Consider the following 20,050-nt stretch of genomic DNA (forward strand, 5'->3'; position numbering starts at 1 on the left):
AGTTTCGCAGTCCGAGATACCATAACAGTGCTAGATTTATTTTACAAGTCAACAGTGTATCTGAAAGTGTAGCTCAAAATGTGTAACAAGAGTAATGGGTGTAGAATAAAAAGTGCTGGAGATTAATTAGTGAGTCAAGATAACTTACAAGCTCCCTCTTCTGGGCAGACTGAGTTCTTTCTGCAAAACAGAGATAAAACAGAGGACTATTAGCTTAAAAATTTAATGTACTATCCTAGAACAAGGTCTAAAGAACAAAGTACAGATCAGAGAGAGAGTCCAAAAGGTTTCATACAATATGAATGTGTTTACAGCTTCTATGGGGGTCATACCGGGTTTATTTAAGAAGTGGAAGCATGGGAACTTGTCTAATTTTTGGCGTAATCATTGAGCCAAATCTGTGGTTTTAGGGCAGTGGTAGCTGGTAAGCTGGTATCTTAGCTGGCAAGATCACTAGGGCTTGGAAGGTCACTGTTTCAAGCCCCACCACTGCCAGGTTGCCACTGTTGGACCCTTGAGCAAAGCACTTCAGCCTTAATTGCTTGGATTGTATAATGTATACAATATAATTCATTGTCTGTTTTACCTCCTTATCTAAATCAGAGGTCACTTTGGGTACAAATCACTGGGCGAAAGGCAGGAAACACCCTGGACAGGTCACCAAGTCCATCGCAGGGCAAACACACACACACACACACGCACGCACAAACATTCACACTTAGGCCAATTTAGCATCTCCAATTGACCTGACTGCATGTTTTTGGACTGTGGGAGGAAACCGGAGCTCCTGGAAGAAACCCACACACACAGGGAGAACATGCAAACTCTACACAGAGAGGACCCAGACTGCTCTACCTGGGAATCGAACCCAGGACCTTCTTGCTGTAAGGTGACAGTGCTATACGCCAAGTCACCATGGCGCCATCCGTAAATGTAATGAAATGAGAAATGTATTAAATGCATGGAAACATGGCAACAACACACATTCTTAGTTTAGCCATTCATGTTCTGATATCAATGAATGACTCCGGTTCAGAGGTGTAACCCAGTTTCCTAGAGCATCACTTAAAAAAATAGCTAGATTTATAATTTATAATGAACTCATGCCATGAGGAAATAACATATTTTTTATAATAACACTTGTGGGGAAATCATGAGCCATCATATTTTTTGTAACAGACAGACAAAATACAAGAAAAAATAATCACAGACTCCTCACACCCTGGATACGAACTTTTTAACCTCCTGCCCTCTGGCAGGCGCTACAGAGCCCTACACACAAAATCAGACACAGTAACATTTTTTTTTCCAAATGGCATTAAACTTATCAATAACTAAAACCGAACTGATGTTTACATGCCACGCTGCACCTTACACACACTTTAAAATATTAGAATTTCATTTTAAATTTTACTATTTACTATTAATATGCTATTTTTCTATTTTCTGTATGTATGTAAAATTCTGCCTAGCATGTTAAATTTGTACATTGTCTACGTATAGATTGTCCAAAACCTTGTCCTTGGCCCTTGTCAAAGTCATTTTTGTCATATTTTTGCTTCCAACACATCTTGAAGGACAAATGTTCACTTGCTGCCTAATTTATCCCACTCAGTGCCTGTAATGAGATAATGAATGTTAATTGCTCCACTTGATGAGTCTAAGTGACTTAAGTCCAGTTTTGATCTCTCTGTACTGCTATACTGTGCCTGAAGAGTGATGCTGTCATTTTTGTTTCAAATTGTCTTCATATAAGTCTAAAATTCATTTATCAATCATAATCAAAAGCCGCATTGCAGGTTTTTGTCAAGCAGGAAAGTCATTCTTCAGTCTCACGATGTGAAGATTCCACTGTCTACAATTAAGAGAACTGGCCACCTTTGTCCTTGGCCCTTGTAAAAGTCGTTGTTTGTCATTTTTCTGCTTCCAACACATCAACTTTATGGACAAATGTTCACTTGAAAGGACCCAGATCACTCCACCTGGGATTCAAACCCAGGACCTTATTGCTGTGATGGAGACAGTGCTACCCACAATAATTTCCTTTGGAATAAATAATCTATCTGTCTGTCTGTCTGTCTGTCTGTCTGTCTGTCTGTCTATCAATCCATCCATTAATCCATCCATTAATCCATCCATTAATCCATCCATCAATCCATCCATTAATCCGTCCGTCCGTCCATCTATCAATTCATCAATCCATCCATCCATCTACCTATATCTATCTATCTGTCTGTCTATCCAGCCATCAAGCCGTCCATACGTCCATCCATCTATCCAGCCACCGTGCCACCCTACATGTTTTTAAAATATTTTTTTTTTTTTCTTTTTAAAACCTCTAATCTTTACCACTCTCAGTATTAAATTGCAATTTGGTCAATCAAAGCATCAGTTTTAAGTGTCCAAGTATAAATTTTGATGAAAATCATGGACGGCTGATTTCTGCTGTGTTCTGGTAATAGAGCTTTAATAAGAATAGGTGAAAACAGGTCGACCTTTCTCACTGATGTTCCAGTAATGTAATAATAATAAGCTTCCACCAGATGGAGCATCTGTAATACATTCATAACCAGCATCTAAGATGCAAGAATGTCACCAAAAATAAAGTCAGTCATTTTATTGTGTTATCTATTATATTGTTACATCAGGAGTGTAATAAAAATCTGTTTTTGTATCTGTATTACAGACGTCATATTACAACAGTCAGAAAAGAGCACTCTTAATGACATATTTAAATGGAAAGTAACATTCAATATAAAAACAGAAAGAAACAGCAAACGAATTTAGAAATCACTCATCAAGAAATGTATACGAAGAACTGTGCATATGTGCATATATATATATATGTCATGAATGGAACCAAAGTGTGTAAAACATTACTTACTGTCACTGCTAGACTGAGAATAGTCCACCAACCAAAAATATCCAACCAACAGCGCCCTGTGGGCAGCATCCTGTGACCACTGATGAAGGTCTAGAAGATGACCAACTCAAACAGCAGCAATAGATGAGCGATCAACTTTACATCTACAAGGTGGACCAACTAGGTAGGAGTGTCTAATAGAGTGGACAGTGAGTGGACACAGTATTTAAAAACTCCCATCAGCACTGCTGTGTCTGATCCACTCATACCAGCACAACACACACTAACACACCACCACCATGTCAGTGTCACTGCAGTGCTGAGAATTATCCACCACCCAAATAATACCTGCTCTGTAGTGGTTCTGTGGGGGTCCTGACCAATGAACAACAGGGTGAAAGCAGTCTAGAAAGAGAAACAGATGGACTACAGTCAGTAATTGTAGAACTACAAAGTGCTTCTATATGGTAAGTGGAGCTGATAAAATGGACAGTGAGTGTAGAAACAAGGAGGTGGTTTTAATGTTATGGCTGATCAGTGTATATACTGTATGTGTAGTCCTCTATTAAAAATTTAGTCGAACATGTATTTATAGAACCAGAAAAAGGGGAATTCGTTAAATAAAAAAATAATAATGTATTCATATTATTATTCTGAGGGGGGTTAGAAAGCCTTATTAATTCATTAACCCAAAACCACATGCTGGCGAGTGTTTAATGTTAAGTAAAATCATGTCTTTTGACACTGAGCCCTGCCAAGCACAGGAAGCCAGAGTCTTCCTCCAAACCCTTCCAGTATAAACCACCCATAATCCCCTGCAAAACAGCAGTGAGAGTCAGGAATGAGAGTTTAATACTCCAGAGAGCCAAAACAATCTCTAACAGCTGACAGCGCTGAGAAAGTTCTGGTGCGTGGTTTCTACCTCCAGCTGTTCCATATGCTCCTATAGCATTACTGCGTTCTGCAGACACTCGCACTGCTCAAACGTAATGACACAGAACGTCAGAACGTGTGAGGAAAGTGCCAGCAGGGTGGAGGGTACAATGGTGTGACCAAAAATGGCATTACCAAGGCTGCTAAAGACGGATATGTTTTAAAATACTGTATATGTACAGTGCTGTAAAAAAAAGTTCTACAATTTTTTTGTTTACAGTTTCTTTTACAAATAACAACAACAAACAAGCTTTTCATTAAAACGTAATGTAAGTTTTTGGGCGGTTGTAGCTTAGCGCTTAAGGTACTGGACTAGTAATTGAAAGGTCGCTGGTTCAAGCCCCACCATTGCCAGGTTGCCAGTGTTGGGTCCATGAGCAAGGCCCTTAACCCTCACTTGCTTAGACAGTACACGGTCACAGTACTGTTAGTCCCTTTGGATTAAAGCGTCTGCTAGGTTCTGAAAATGTAAATGTAACATGACGATCCATTTAGCTTGACTTGAGTCTGACAGAAGCTGGGTCTGATGTTGCCACGCTTGTATTCCGCATTCCAAGATTTTTCTTCCCCAAACTGCTGCTAAATATTTGAAACCAAACAATTGTGTTATTATTCTGATACAAAATTTAAATCACTGAAATCAAAGCATGGCCTTTTTTAAATCTGAAGTCTGAAGTCTGGATTCTGACCCAGTAATCAGGTTATGCTGTGCATGTAAAACCATTTTTTAACATCAATACGATACCTGTAGAAAAAAAAACACTAATGGCTTGTGGCAGGTTGCAGTGTAACTAAGTAAAACATCTTATTATAGCACCAGAAAGTGTGCAGAATGTGTAAATTATGCGGTTGCTATGCTGATACGATACATATTACTATTACGCTGTTTTCCACCGTAAAGATAAAATAATATACAGCCAAACTACAGGAGATTATAGTGGGCTTGTTAGAATATAGTTACATCTAAATCAGGGATGTACAAACAAGTTGGCTCGCTATTAAGCAGGTTGAAAAATATCCAAAATCTACATTCTTTTCCCCAACTCAAAACATTAACGTTACACTTATATTAACGCTCCCAAATTTTGGATAAACATGGTAACTCCCGAGGAACCAAAACTAGACAGCAAAGATTTCAAGCATGCTGGAAAAATAAATATGTTTTCACTGAGTTCAGAGGGAAGTGGGTATGTTTAATTTAAAGAAGTTTAATGGGCGCCCAGGTGGCGGTTCGAAACTCAGCGTTGCCACCGGTCGGCTGGGCGGCATTTAGCGGGCATAATTGGCAGAGACGGATGACCGAAATATGTGGGCGGGGTCTTCAAGCGCTGTGTAAGGACCCTGACTGGCAGATAGAGTGCATGTGTTGAAGGGGGTTCCGTTGGGGGCTGTGCGCGGGTCGGGGGGGGGGGGGGGGGCGTGGGATGCAATATACCCTCCTCAACTGCAAAAAAAAAAAAATCAGGGATCCCCAGCAGCAGAAAACAAATTGACTACACTAAATTGAGAGAAAATGTGAGAAAACGCATTCACAGCACTGCAGTGACACTGACGTGGTGGTGGTGTGTTAGTGTGTGTTGTGCTGGTATGAGTGGATCAGACACAGCAGTGCTGCTGGAGTTTTTAAATATTGTGTCCACTCACTGTCCACTCTATTAGACACTCCTACCTAGTTGGTCCACCTTGTAGATGTAAAGTCAGAGACGATCGCTCATCTATTGCTGCTGTTTGAGTTGGTCATCTTTGAGATCTTAATCAGTGGTCACAGGACGCTGCCCACGGGGCGCTGTTGGCTGGATATTTTTGGTTGGTGGACTATTCTCAGTCCAGCAGTGACAGTGAGGTGTTTTAAAAACTCCAGCAGCGCTGCTGTGTCTGATCCACTCATACCAGCACAACACACACTAACACACCACCACCACGTCAGTGTCCTGACTATTGAAGAACAGCATGAAAGGGGGCTAACAAAGCATGCAGAGAAACAGATGGACTATAGATGGACTACAAACCTAGGATGTTCTTGCTGTGGGGCGACAGTGCTACCCACTCTGCCACCGTGCCACTCGACAGCAGATTATACATTTCTTTTAGATCCAGGATAAGACACATCTAAAAACTGAGCACCAACATGTCTGTCTTCAAGATCAGGTTTTTCTAGCCTCTGGGAACTCCAAAAATGTCCTGGAGTAGCTCTGTAGGTTTTCACATCTAATGACGTCAGTTAAGAATGTTCATTACAATTAAAGGATTTTTCCGCCTATGCCAGCTCTTTTTGGGAGCTGGGGTCTGAGCACAGAACTGGCCACTTTACGGCACCCCTGGAGCAGACAGGGTTAAGGGCCTTGCTCAAGGGCCCAACAGTGGCTGCATAGCAGAGCCTGAATTTGAACTGACAATATTCTGCTTGATAGCTCAAAGCTCTACCCACTAGGCTCACCTACGCTGACCTAAACTTACAAGGCATATTTAACAAAACAAAAAAACCAAAACTAAAATTATACGTTAATTATAAACACTAACAATGAGCCCATTAATTACCATTGTTTAACAATAGCTCTGCTGTATTAATCATTCTGATTACTCAAGAGGTGATTTTCAAATAAAACAAAGCTTTGCACTAGTGATAATTGCAGGGTAGATCACAAGTCGTGTCATTACAATGCTTTATTATTATTATTTTGGTTTGTTTCCAGTGACTGATTCACATGGACTTGATGCTCCCATGTTGTTTAATGTGGTTTAACAATAAACAAACTGAACTGCAATTATCTATTATTCAACATGTCATCTTAACCATGCAATCTGATTGGATAATACATGTATGTACCCCTGGTTGCTAAGTAACAGTCTCAGCTTTAGCAATCAGTTTATTTATGAATGAATGATGGATTGGACTATATGACACATTTTACATGAGGCATGTAGTTCAGTCAGATTCTCACTCATGTGAGTCCTGTTTGATACCAGTGCTTATCCAGCACAACATTCCAGCAAAAACCACATACACAGATCGGGCATAACAATATGACCACCTTCCTAATATTGTGTTGGTCCCCCTTTTGCTGCCAAAACAGCCCTGACCCGTCGAGGCATGGACTCCACTAGACCCCTAAAGGTGTGCTGTGGTATCTGGAACCAAGATGTCAGCAGCAGATCCTTTAACTCCTGTAAGTTGTGAGGTGGGGCCTCCATGGATCGGACTTGTTTGTCCAGCACATCCCACAGATGCTCGACTGGACTGAGATCTGGGGAATTTGGAGGCCAAGTCAACACCTCAAACTCGTCGTTGTGCTCCTCAAACCGTTCCTGGACCATCTTTGCTTTGTGGCAGGGCGTGTTATCCTGCTGAATGAGACCACAGCCATCAGGGAATACAGTTTCCATGAAAGGGTGTACATGGTCTGCAACAATGCTTAGGTAGGTGGTACATCAAAGTAACATGGCAGGACCCAAGGTTGCCCAGCAGAACATTGCCCAAAGCATCACACTGCCTCCGCCGGCTTGCCTTCTTCCCATAGTGCATCCTGGTGCCATGTGTTCCCCAGGTAAGCGACGCACACGCACCCGGCCATCCACGTGATGTAAAAGAAAACGTGATTCATCAGACCAGGCCACCTTCTTCCACTGCTTTGTGGTCCAGTTCCGATGCTCACATGCCCATTGTTGGCGCTTTAGGCGGTGGACAGGGGTCAGCATGGGCACCCTGGCTGGTCTGCGGCTATGCAGCCCCATACACGACAAACTGTGATGCACTGTGTATTCTGACACCTTTCTATCTGAACCAGCATTAACGTCTTCAGCAATTTGAGCTACAGTAGCTCGTCTGTTGGATAACATTATGACCACTGACAGGTGAAATGAATAACACTGATTATCTCTTCATCACGGCACCTGTTAGTAGGTGGGATATATTAGGCAGCAAGTGAACATTTTATCCTCAAAGCTGATGCGTTAGAAGCAGGAAAAATAGGCGAGCATAAGGATTTGAGCAAGTTTGATTTGAGCAAGGGCCAAATTGTGATGGCTAGACGACTGGGTCAGAGCATCTTCAAAACTGAGCTCTTGTGGGGTCAGTAGTGCGGTCTGCAGTGGTTGGTGTCTATCAAAAGTGGTCCAAGGGAGGAACAGTGGTAAACCGGCGACAGGGTCATGGGCGGCCAAGGCTCATTGATGTACGTGGGGAGTGAAGGCTTGCCGGTGTGGTCCGATCCAACAGACAGACGCAACAGTTTGTTGCGTATGGGGCTGCAAAAGGGGGACCAACACAATATTAGGAAAGTGGTCATAATGTTATGCCTGATCAGTGTATCTCAGACATTTCACAACATCTGATGTAAATCTATACAAGTTGAAATGACAATATGTCATCAAGTTTCCCAGCTACACCTCCCCATGCCAGTAGAGTTAATATCTTAGTTTAAGGGTGGACCAATATTATCCCTGGATCGAATCTATGTTAGCTTCACACTGACATAGTAAATCGTCTTGCATGAGATCAATGACCTTTAGATTTTTCCACAGAGGGCTGATAAAAAAAACAGTGCAGTGACAGCATTTTCCATCTATAAGATGATCCAAGGACAAGGCGGTTGACCTGCAGGCAGGCAGAAGTCGTGTCTACATTAAGATGACTGATAAGATGTGAGCACGTGTTCCTGCACACAAAGCTATCAGGACAATGACACGCTACGGACACAAAACGATTAAATTAGCTGTCAGGCTAAATGATAATGAATCATTTCAATTAGTTTGGATTTACATCTGATGCTGTGCAATGTTCAAAAAAGTTCTACACTTAAGTTTTACTTCCTTACTTGGTCTGGTCTTATTATTAGATTTTATATATTTAAGAGGTACAACATGACAGAATTGTGTCATCATAAATATAACTGCTTAAAATAACCTATTTAGTCTAAAATGATTTACACTGTGTTGCCAAAACTATGTGCACCAACATGAAAATGATATCTTGCTGATTTCCACATGGTATACAGTATGTAGCCAACATATTATGAATTATGGCTTAACTATCAGTCACCTGCGCCTCGATGAGTGATAATTTACGCCAAGTTGAAACTATAATGCAGAGCTTGGTGTCGGTTGGTTTTCTGCTGGTGCACTTTTATCCATCTCTGGGAACTCGGCGGCACAGCACTTTTCAGGTGTCACAAGGGGACCGCCCTAGATCGAGTCCCACATCCGGACCCAGGCTGAGAGTGCATTGCCACACCTGGCTTGTTTTAGGCTTCCTATAGTCACTCTTTTTCCAAAAACTGGGTTGTTGCAGGTAGGGCTGGGCGATAGGACTAAAAAAAACTCACATCTTGATATGCTTTAGAGAAGCAGCAATATACAAAACGATATGACGAAAACGTGTCATTATTTATTTGTAGCTAAAGTATCAGTATTTAACACCAAAAAGAGCATGCTGTATTAACTGTACTTATCAAACTATATATCTAAGTTATACGTAAAATAACAGTAAACACAAGACAATTGCATACCCAGCATACAGCTTGTAACTAGGGCTGTCGCGCTAACCGCAATTTTGAAATATCGCGGTATAGACCAGCCAACCGCAGGGCATGCCAAGCAACCGCATCACCGCGATATTCACGTTTTTTCTTTCTTTCTTCGTTTTATACGCTTACAATCGGGCGTACCAAATGTTAAATAAATTCATAATGAAAATGAGCTAGGAGCGACATTTTCCCGCAACCTGTTCGCATGCGTTGCTGCTGAGTGTCAGGCTTTGTGTTTTAAAATGTAAACAATGGCAACAGGAATTATAGGCAAGTTTATTAATGATCAAATTGAGTTCACACTCAATAAATACTTGTAATTTAGACTATATATACTAAATATACTAAATATTCTGTCTCTCTCTGTTAAAATAAACCTTCCATAAAAATTATAGACTGTCCAAGTCTTTGTAAGGGGGTAAACTTACAAAATCAACAGGGGATCAAATACTTATTTTCCTCACTGTATATATGACATTATGACCACCTTTCCAATATTGTGTTGGTCCCCCTTTTGCTGCCAAAACAGCCCTGACTCTTCGAGGCGATGCACTGTGTATAACTTCTTCAGCAATTTGAGCTACAGTAGCTGGTCTGTTGGATTGGACCACACGGGCCAGCCTTCGGGGCGATCAATGAGCATCAATGAGCCTTGGCCGCCCATGACCCTGTTGCCGGTTTACCACTTTTCCTTCCTTGGACTACTTTATAAAGATACTGATCACTGCAGACCGGGAACACCCCACAAGAGCTGCAGTTTTGGAGATGCTCTGACCCAGTCATCTAGCCATCACAATTTGGCCCCTGTCAGAGTCGCTCAAATCCTTACTCTTGCCCCTTTTTTCCTGCTTCTAACACATCAACTTTGAGGATAAAATGTTCACTTGTTGCCTAATATATCCCACCCACTAACAGGTGGTTATTCACTTCATCTGTCAGTGGTCATAATGTTATGCCTAGTCGGTGTATATAAAGATAACAAAAACAGTGTGCAATATAAGAAAAAATGGAGGCCCAGCCCTAGTTTCAGGAGCTCTGTGTAGCTTGCTATTTTGTGAATACCACTATGTAATATGTGCATGAAACCATTTCTATCCATTTTTTTTTACTGCTTTTATTTTCTCTGCCTTGCATGAGCAACTGTCTATCAAAAGCTTTGGGTGTTAACAGCTTGCTACATGCACATTATTATGGATGGATGGATGGACGGCTGGATGAACAGATGAGCATTTTTTTGTTACAAAGGAATTCACAGAGTTAAAAACTTACAATCCTCTAGATTTTAATTCTCATACACCAATAAAAAAAAAAAAAATTCACTGGAGAGCTAAACAATAGGAACACTGTGTATTCTTTCAGCATGTGGAACTCTCCAGGCAACTGAATCTAGAATGTCTTTAAAGTGCAGTTTCAAAGTCTGGGAGGACCCTCAATTTGATATTCTCAATTTCCCCCAACAACTATTATGGTTCTAACACTGCAGGATCCTACTGAATGACAGCAGATGAAATGTATCAGTCTCTGGTACTCCTGCTGTCAGCATAACAATGTTTAAGTAATCTGCTATATCCACACATACCCATGTAATACAATAATAAAACACCCTGGAGTAAAAATTTATAGAATTTTTAAATGATTGCTCTTCTTGTATGACTATGATTTAATACAGGATGGCTACAGGAAGATTGTTGGCTTTGCGCTGACATTGCCTAGATACTTTGGCTTATTGCAATTAAGCAATGCAGAGAATATTAAAATGCTAGTTAGGAAATTATTTCAAATGCACACACTCCCACAGACACTGTCTAAAAACTTATGAAAATCCTTTCTAGGAGGTTGAGGCTGTTCTTCAATGGTCAGGACCCACACAGGACCACTACAGAGTAGGTATTATTTAGGTGGTGGATGATTCTCACTCTATTAGACACTCCTACCTAGTCGGTTCACCTTGTAGATGTAAAGTCAGAGACGATCGCTCATCTATTGCTGCTGTTTGAGTTGGTCATCTTCTAGACCAGGGGTGTCAAACTCATTTTCACCGAGGGCCACATCAGCATTATTGTGGCCCACAAAGGGCCGATTGTAACGTATCCTGCTGTGATTGCAGTCTGTTGTTTTTCTTGGAGGCCGAATTCTGCATTTATATTGTCCTACTTTACCACAGACACGGCCTCATAACACAAGAGACGCACCGGTTTCTCTTCCTGAAGCACAAACTTGTTTTCATTTTCATTAAATTTCCTCCTTCTGCTTAATTTTCTTAATTATCTTCTTGTACATTTTGGGATTATGTGTAAATATCTACTTATTATATGTAAATCATCTACTGGCGGGCTGTGTCACTTTGCAGGTCACAAAATCAGCATGCATTTTGAGAGATGCAGTTAATGTAGGAGTTTACAGTGTATTTTAAGACAATTGTTTTGCCCTCACTAATAGTTTATCCCCCTTTCCCAGCTAGACAGACAGACAGACAGCTCCCTTCAGAATACAGTCGGTTTATTTGCTTCCCAGCTGTGTGATACACTGTGTGCATCAAAATGAAGTAAAAATACAAACAATAAAAACAATAAAGAACCTAATACAGTAAAAGCACACAGCTGTAGTCAAGTGTTACATCTGGTACAATATGAGATTTAACCAAACGTAAAATAGCGCTAAGGAGTTAGCATTTTGTGTAAAGATACTAATTGCTATAGTAACGGTAACAATTGTATTTAATTACGGTAAATTTGTAACTAAAGCGCTGTGATATACTCACTAAACATTTACTAACAGCTGAGAATATAAACGCCACTACTTACAGACGATGCTTCTGTATTATACTGCAAGATAATTATTTATATTTATTATTATTGTTTACATTACTACCCGCGTTCTTTTGCCGTAAAAGTCACATGGCTTCTCAGCGAAGGTCAAAGTTAGTTGCCATGACTACGATGTCAACAGTTGCACTTAAAGGAGCAGGAGTCCCATTAAATTATAACTGCGTTTCTGTAACGACTCGAACCATCACAACAATCGTACAGTCGTTTAAGCTCTCGCGGGCCACATAAAATGACGTGGCGGGCCGGATCTGGCCCGCGGGCCGTGAGTTTGACACCCCTGTTCTAGATGATCCACTCATACCAGCACAACACACACTAACACCATGTCAGTGTCACTGCAGTGCTGAGAATGATCCACCACCCAAATAATACCTGCTCTGTGGTGGTCCTGTGAGGGTCCTGACCATTGAAGAACAGGGTGAAAGCAGGCTAAAAAAAGTATGCAGAGAAACAGATGGAGTACAGTCAGTAATTGTACTACAAACTTGAACTACAAAGTGCTCCTATATGGTAAGTGGAGCTGATAAAATGGACAGTGAGTGTAGGAACAAGGAGGTGGTTTTAATGTTATGGCTGATCGGAGAGAGAGAGAAATGAAAATCATATTACACATGCATTATTCTACAATTTATAAAAATGATTTGTGGCGGGATATTCTGCTAGCACACCAGCTCCGCTACCGGTCGTCTGGGCGCCCCCTGGCATTCACAGCTGGCAGTGCCTGTAGCAGACAAAATTGGCCATTAGTCTGCTAGACAGGAAAAGACTGGACTAAAAAGTGGGTGGGGTCGTTGACGCTGTGCAAGGACCCTGGTTATGTCTAGTTCACACTACATGATTTTTGGCCTGATTTTCGCTCGCCGACAGGTCACTGCTAGATGTGGCAGCTCGGAGGCAGCTCTGTGATCAGCTCTCGATCACTATGTGTCTGTTCAACCCCTCAAATATCTGGACCAGTCGGCGACTCGAAATCATGTAGTGTGAATGGTGTTGCGATCAGGTTGTGATTGTTATGAACACAAAATACAGAAGGGAAACCCTGGGGGAGGAGTGTGAATGTGTGGAACAGGGGCTTATCGTCCACGCCAAACCATAATACCAACGTTGCATTGCAAAAAAATATTTATCTGACTTCCAGCTCTACAGAACAGACAATCCCTGCTGATCACGTTGCCAAACCCACTCCTTCACCCAGATTCATTTATTTTTCCTCTTTGCTTTTACGATGCACATCAGCGCACAAACAACTTTGATCGCTCGCTTCTTGCTGACATGCATTTCTTGACATGGTGTCACTAAACCCCTCGTCACTACTCGCGTCTGTTTCCGTGACAAAATGTAATTTGAGAGACCAGACAGACTCGTCTAAGATTCCTCCTGGTGATAGATGGTGTAGTGTGTGACCCCCTATCGCCGATCAGTCGTGTAGTGTGAAAACCACAATGACTGAATGAGATCAAACTGTGTAGTGTGAATTGTACAGCGCTCTAAACAACTTGAAAGTTGTCTAGTGTGGTCTCTCACACAAGTCCACCGAAGTATGGGCGAATAAGTAGGGTTCAGTGGACTGCAGTGTTAATTTTGACAGCAAATTTTGATTTAGTTTTAGTCAGTCTTTTGACTAAAATGTCATTTAGTTTTAGTCGTAATTTAGTCATCTGAATTGTTTTAGTTTTAGTCTAGTTTTAGTCGACTAATTATCATAAGACTTTAGTCGACTAAATCTACAGTCGATTCAGTCGACTAAAATACATATTTGTTTGTTTGTTAGGATTTTAACGTCATGTTTTTACACATTGGTTACATTCATGACAGGAACGGTAGTTACTCATTACACAAGTTTATATCGAACACAGTCATGGACAAATTTAGTGTCTTCAATTCACCTCACTTGCACGTCTTTGGACTGTGGGAGGAAACCGGAGCACCCGGAGGAAACTCACGCAGACACGAGGAGAACATGCAAACTCCACACAGAAAGGACCCGGACCGCCCCACCTGGGGTTCGAACCCAGGACCTTCTTGCTGTGAGGCGACAGTGTTAACCACTTAGCCACCGTGCCGCCCTAAAATACATATAAAGGGTGTAAAATGTAAATGCTTTTTTTATCACTTCCCTTAAATTATTTAAGTCATTATATACACTTACACAAAATGAAACATTTTTTAACCAGTTATGGAATATTATTAATGTTTGAATGTGCAATACACACAAAAACAGATTTAACTTATTTCAAACATCTTTATTTACCTGACCTCGCTTATTGAGCATAACAATAACAAAATATTAATGACCAGTAGGCCTGCTCTGCCTGAAAAATATATGCATTGTTTATAACAAATTGCATATTACATTCTTTATAAAACTGGGTACCGTAAAAGCAGCTGTGCCACACATGGTTTACACATCGTCTTGTTTTTCACGACGTCAAATGAGAAATGTGTCCATATATCGGCTCTCATCTTTCTCCCTGTTGCCATATTGGAGTTAACTTAGTTCCATGAGTAAAGAAAGTTCACAGGCTAGTCTGGTCTTTCCGGGTTTAGATCAAATGTGTGCGAGTGTGCTCTTAGCACCGTACTGCAAAAGATTAGTACTGATTGGATGGCTAATCGGCTTGTCCCGCCTCTCCTCATACGCTAAAGTAGTTCTGATTGGATCTCTTCCTTACTTGTCCCTACCTTCCACAAAACTAAATCAGTTCTGATTGGATGTCGTCCCTGCCAAACATTTTCGTCTCGTTTTTATTCGTTGACGAAAGTGTCGATTCATTTCGTCATAGTTTTTATCTTTTTATGTAGTTTTTATTTAGTTTTCGTCTCGTTTTCGTCATGAAAAAAAGGTTCGTTGACGAAAACTATGACGAAAATCATTCGTCAACGAAATTAACACTGGTGGACTGTGCACGCATCGGAGGGAGCGCGTGTCAGGCAAATGTACCCTGCTTAAACGTGATCGAGGTCACCAGTGGCGGAAGACATATTGGCCATGCTAAATGTAGATAAAAAGTGAAAAAATTTATAAATAAAATAGTAAAAAAATGATCTAGTATTATTGTATTATTGTATTATTGTCAATTAATTAGAAAAGCTTGGTTTCCAACAATGGATTTAATGAATGCACTGATTTGAAACTACCCATGTACTAACAAGACAAGTAGTTATATTCCTTTCTAATATAAATGCATGATGTTATGTATTAGTTTCTGCTGAGCACTGTGGTGGGTGTGTGTGTGTGTGTGTGTGTGCGCATGTTACCGGCCAGTAACTTGATTTCCCACTGTTAATACCACTGTGCCAGCATATCCCATGCAGTGCATACAAATATGACCTAGATGGTCTGATAACTTCCAAAGGAGCTGTGAAAGATTGGTGTGCTTTGATGTGGGCATGAACACATTGGCATATCTACCCCCCACTATTCAGCATTTCAGTTTCATAACAAAAGAAGAAAAACATATATACAGTCTAAAGTAAATACAAGCTCCATTTGTGAAACGTACTAGCTCAGCAGAACTGACATCTCAAACTCGCAGGTTTGAATCTCAGCTCCGCTTCTGGCAACTAAGCGCCTGAACAAACAATGATTGGCTCGTCTGAGGGTGGGGATGCTGCAGGAGGTTTATTATAACTGCTGCAATTACGACCTCTGCTGGCTGATCAATAGCGCCTGAACAAGAGACAGGGGATACTGGAGATTGGTGCGTGGTTCTCCGTACGCAATATAAATCTTCATCTTCATACCTTGTATTATATTGTAAGGAGCTTACAATATACACTGATCAGTAGGGCTGTCAAACGATTAAATTTTTTAATCGCGATTAATCTCAGAATTTTACATAGTTAATCGCGATTAATCGCATAAAAAAAATCTGTGTAAATGTTATAGAAAACAAGGATTTTAAGTGAAATGTTACAATTAAAATGGTGAACATATTTATGCTAAATGTACTTATGTTAAAAACTGCTGGGACAAGAGAAAACTGTAAGGGAGTTTTATTCACTCACATATTAGGCAGTAATACTATCTAGCAGAGAACCTTGACTTCGTATATATGTCAGATGCGTAGTTATTGTAACAGACTTTTCTGTGGTTGTATCGTGACGATGGTTTGATGGACGTTTATACACGAAGTGAGTGTGTTTTCACTAGGGATGCATCGATACCATTTTTTCCCAACCGAGTACAAGTACATGTATTTTTGTACTCGCCGATGCCTATTTAGAATGATGCAATCTGGAGCATTATGGAATAGTTTAGTTTTTAGTGTAAAATAGTGCAGTGGAACAGTTGCTTGCCATCACTAATGGTAAAAAAAAAACACCGCACAGACATTATTGAGAAAGCTTCTGACAAGCTAACGTAAACGTTCATTAATAAACGCACGTAATTAACGTTGTGCACATCATACATGCGATGCGATTCTGCTGATTGAAATATTTACTTTAAAAAGATAATACAGTCCGATCCCATCTGAGCCGATTCTATCAGCACGTTCGTGGTTCACCTCGGTAAATCGTAAACGACTCTGAGTCGACTCCCGCTCTGTGGTAATAACCAGTATAATTAAGCCTGAGCTTTATAAGGTAAGCGAGTCACACAAAATGTTCTGTAGTATTTGGTGTTTATTTACAACCGCAACATTCATTATAACAGTAAACACGGAGAGATGACTGAGAAAAGAAATTTACGCTGCGCTTACAATGAAATCGATTCTTGAATCACTTGTATCGACACTGTGAACAGAGAATTGAACACAAACAGCGGTCGCTGCTTTTGTAACCGGTTATCTTCACTGTTAGCTCTATTTTTAAGGGTTTTTGTTGTCAAACGGAACTAAATAACATTAAACGTGCGTGTGAGCGTGGTCAGTGAGAATAATTCAATCTGTCTCCCGTGGGTGAAAAATTAATTGCTTTAGTTTTAGAAGTGAAAAAATCTCGTAATGTAATTAGTGCGTTAACGGCACTATTTTTTTTTATCTCGTTAAATTGAGATTGCGTTAATGCGTTATTATCGCGTTAACTTCGACAGCCCTACTGATCAGCCATAACATTAAAACCACCTCCTTGTTTCTACACTCACTGTCCATTTTCTCAGCTCCACTTACCATATAGGAGCACTTTGTAGTTCTACAATTACTGAATGTCGTCCATCTATTTTTCTATACACCTTTTTAGCCTGCTTTCACCCTGTTCTTCAATGGTCAGGACCCCCCACATGACCACTAAAGAGCAGGTATTATTTAGGTGGTGGATGATTCTCAGCACTGCAGTGACACTGACATGGTGGTGGTGTGTTAGTGTGTGTTGTGCTGGTATGAATGGATCAGACACAGCAGCGCTACTGGAGTTTTTAAATATTGTGTCCACTCACTGTCCACTCTATTAGACACTCCTACCTAGTTGGTCCACCTTGTAGATGTAAAGTCAGAGACGATCGCTCGTCTATTGCTGCTGTTGGAGTTGGTCATCTTCTAGACCTTCAGCAGTGGTCACAGGACGCTGCCCACAGGGTGCTGTTGGTTGGATATTTTTGGTTGGTGGACTATTCTCAGTCCAGCAGTGACAGTGAGGTGTTTAAAAACTCCAGCAACGCTGCTGTGTCTGATCCACTCATACCAGCACAACACACACTAACACACCACCGCTATGTCAGTGTCACTGCAGTGCTGAGAATGATCCACCACCCAAATAATACCTGCACTGTAGTGGTCCTGTGGGGGTCCTGACCATTGAAAAACAGGGTGAAAGCAGGCTAAAAAAGTATGTAGAGAAACAGATGGACTACAGTCAGTAACTGTAGAACTACAAAGTGCTTCTATATAGTAAGTAGAGCTGATAAAATGGACAGTGAGTGTAGAAACAAGGAGGTGGTTTTAATGTTATGGCTGATCGGTGTATATAACGTATTAAGATATATATGTAAGATATCGGCATTACTGAACAATGACTGACATATGTCATGTGTATTAGCAGGTACAAAGGGGCTTTTGTCCAAAAAGAAAACAAAAAGCTGAGAAAATTTGCAATTTTGCAGCATCAGTTCACCTGTACTAACTGGATCAAAGCCTCTTACACACCTTTTTGAGGAAAGAAAACATGACAAAGTCTTAGCAATTATCAACTGGTAAATTCAACTATGAAATGATGTAAAACACCAGTGAGTCCAAAAGCTGAAAGAGAGCTAAAAGAAAGGCCATTATCTGGCCTTACCCTGGTCTTTATAACAACAGCAAAATAACATACTGTACTACACACACTACTACACTTTATTTGCACTTTGCAAAAAGTAAATGTCAGGCAGTTGCACAGAGAATGAAAGACATTATTGGCATTTACATGATAAATGAGACATAATTTATATTTCTAAATCTGCCTACATGTCTTTATCAGTCATAAATCACTGTTACTGAAGAGTGATCCATCATCATGCATCTCATATGAAGATATATTGAGCTATCATTATCAGCACTGACAAATGTAGCTGAGATTACAACAAACATGAACTATTACGCTTTTCTTTATTATTTGCTAATGAACGTGCCTACTGTGAATTCCCAGGTCTCAGGGCTTGAAAAATAATTAAACAATCATCCACAAAAAATATCAGTGCTGCTCCCAGAATTATTAGCAATATGGGAAAGAAAAAAAGCAATTACATGTTCACGTCTCATTAGAACATGCATGCGTTATCCTTTATTACCATACGTGTGAAGTTCATCTAAATTCAACCTAGACGGTGCCAGGCGAGAGCCTCGGGAGAACTCTGGGCACGCTCGCCCACTGCAACTGTAATTACGACTAATACAGGACCACTGCTGTTTATTCAGTCTTATCATCATACGCTGGCTTATTCATTCTGATCACACGACTCGATATTTTTGCTCGGCAGATCTCAATCATCAGACTATCCACTCAAAACATATACAGACGGAAAATGTGATGAAAAAGTTGAAAAAATGAGGGGGATGTCATAAAACAAATAATGTGTGCCGACACCTTCAGACAGGTGTAATGCAATTAGAGTCCTGTGCTATAGACAAATGTGGAGGAATGTTAATTAGAGCCAGTTCACCTGAAATTTGGTTTCAGTTTGGTCATTTGGAAAAGGGATCAACTATGGAGATAGGCAGACAAAGAGCTAGATAGACAGATAGACAGACAGATAGACAAGCAAATAGACAGATAAATATAAATGTTGGATGGATAGATAGACAGACAGATAAATTGACATCAGATAGATAGATAGATAGAGAGAGAGAGAGAGAGAGAGAGAGAGAGAGAGAGAGAGATAGATAGATAGATAGATAGATAGATAGATAGATAGATAGATAGACAGACAGACAGACAGACAGACAGACAGACAGACAGACAGACAGAGATATAAACGTTGGATGGACAGATAGACACACAGACAGACAGATAAATTGACAGATATAAAAGTTGGATGGATCGGTAGAGAGATAGATAGATAGACAGACAGATAAATATATATAAATATTGGATGAAGCTTTCTGTGTTTTCATTGGCATTTGACAAACCTACATCCAAAGCAACTAACAATTATGACTGAATACCATTCAATGAATTGAGGGTTAAGGGCCTTACTCAGAGGCCCAACAGTGGCAACTTGGCAGTAGTGGAGCTTGAACTGGCAACCTTTTGGTTACTAGTCCAGTACCTTAACTGCTTAACTGACATACAGATAGATAGATAGATAGATAGATAGATAGATAGATAGATAGATAGATAGATAGATAGAAAGATAGACAGACAGACAGACAGACAGACAGACAGACCGAGAGACAGACATACCGAGAGACAGACAGACAGATAGATAAATAGAGACTTTATTGATCTCAAAGAAAATTAAGGATGTGACTGCATTAACATTGGCATCT

General features: G+C 40.5%; 1 protein-coding gene across 1 annotated transcript in view; it reads right to left on the reverse strand.

Annotated features, from left to right (window-relative positions):
* mast4 (microtubule associated serine/threonine kinase family member 4) overlaps positions 1 to 20,050 on the reverse strand; it is a 123,234-nt gene that overhangs the window by 93,576 nt on the left and 9,608 nt on the right. The window contains exon 2 of the mRNA XM_062988874.1: positions 149 to 180. Within this exon, the coding sequence (XP_062844944.1) occupies positions 149 to 180 (32 nt within the window). The remainder of the gene's footprint in view (positions 1 to 148; positions 181 to 20,050) is intronic.

The sequence above is a fragment of the Trichomycterus rosablanca genome, chromosome 26 (assembly GCF_030014385.1).
Source record: "Trichomycterus rosablanca isolate fTriRos1 chromosome 26, fTriRos1.hap1, whole genome shotgun sequence".
NCBI classification, from domain to species: Eukaryota; Metazoa; Chordata; class Actinopteri; order Siluriformes; family Trichomycteridae; genus Trichomycterus; species Trichomycterus rosablanca.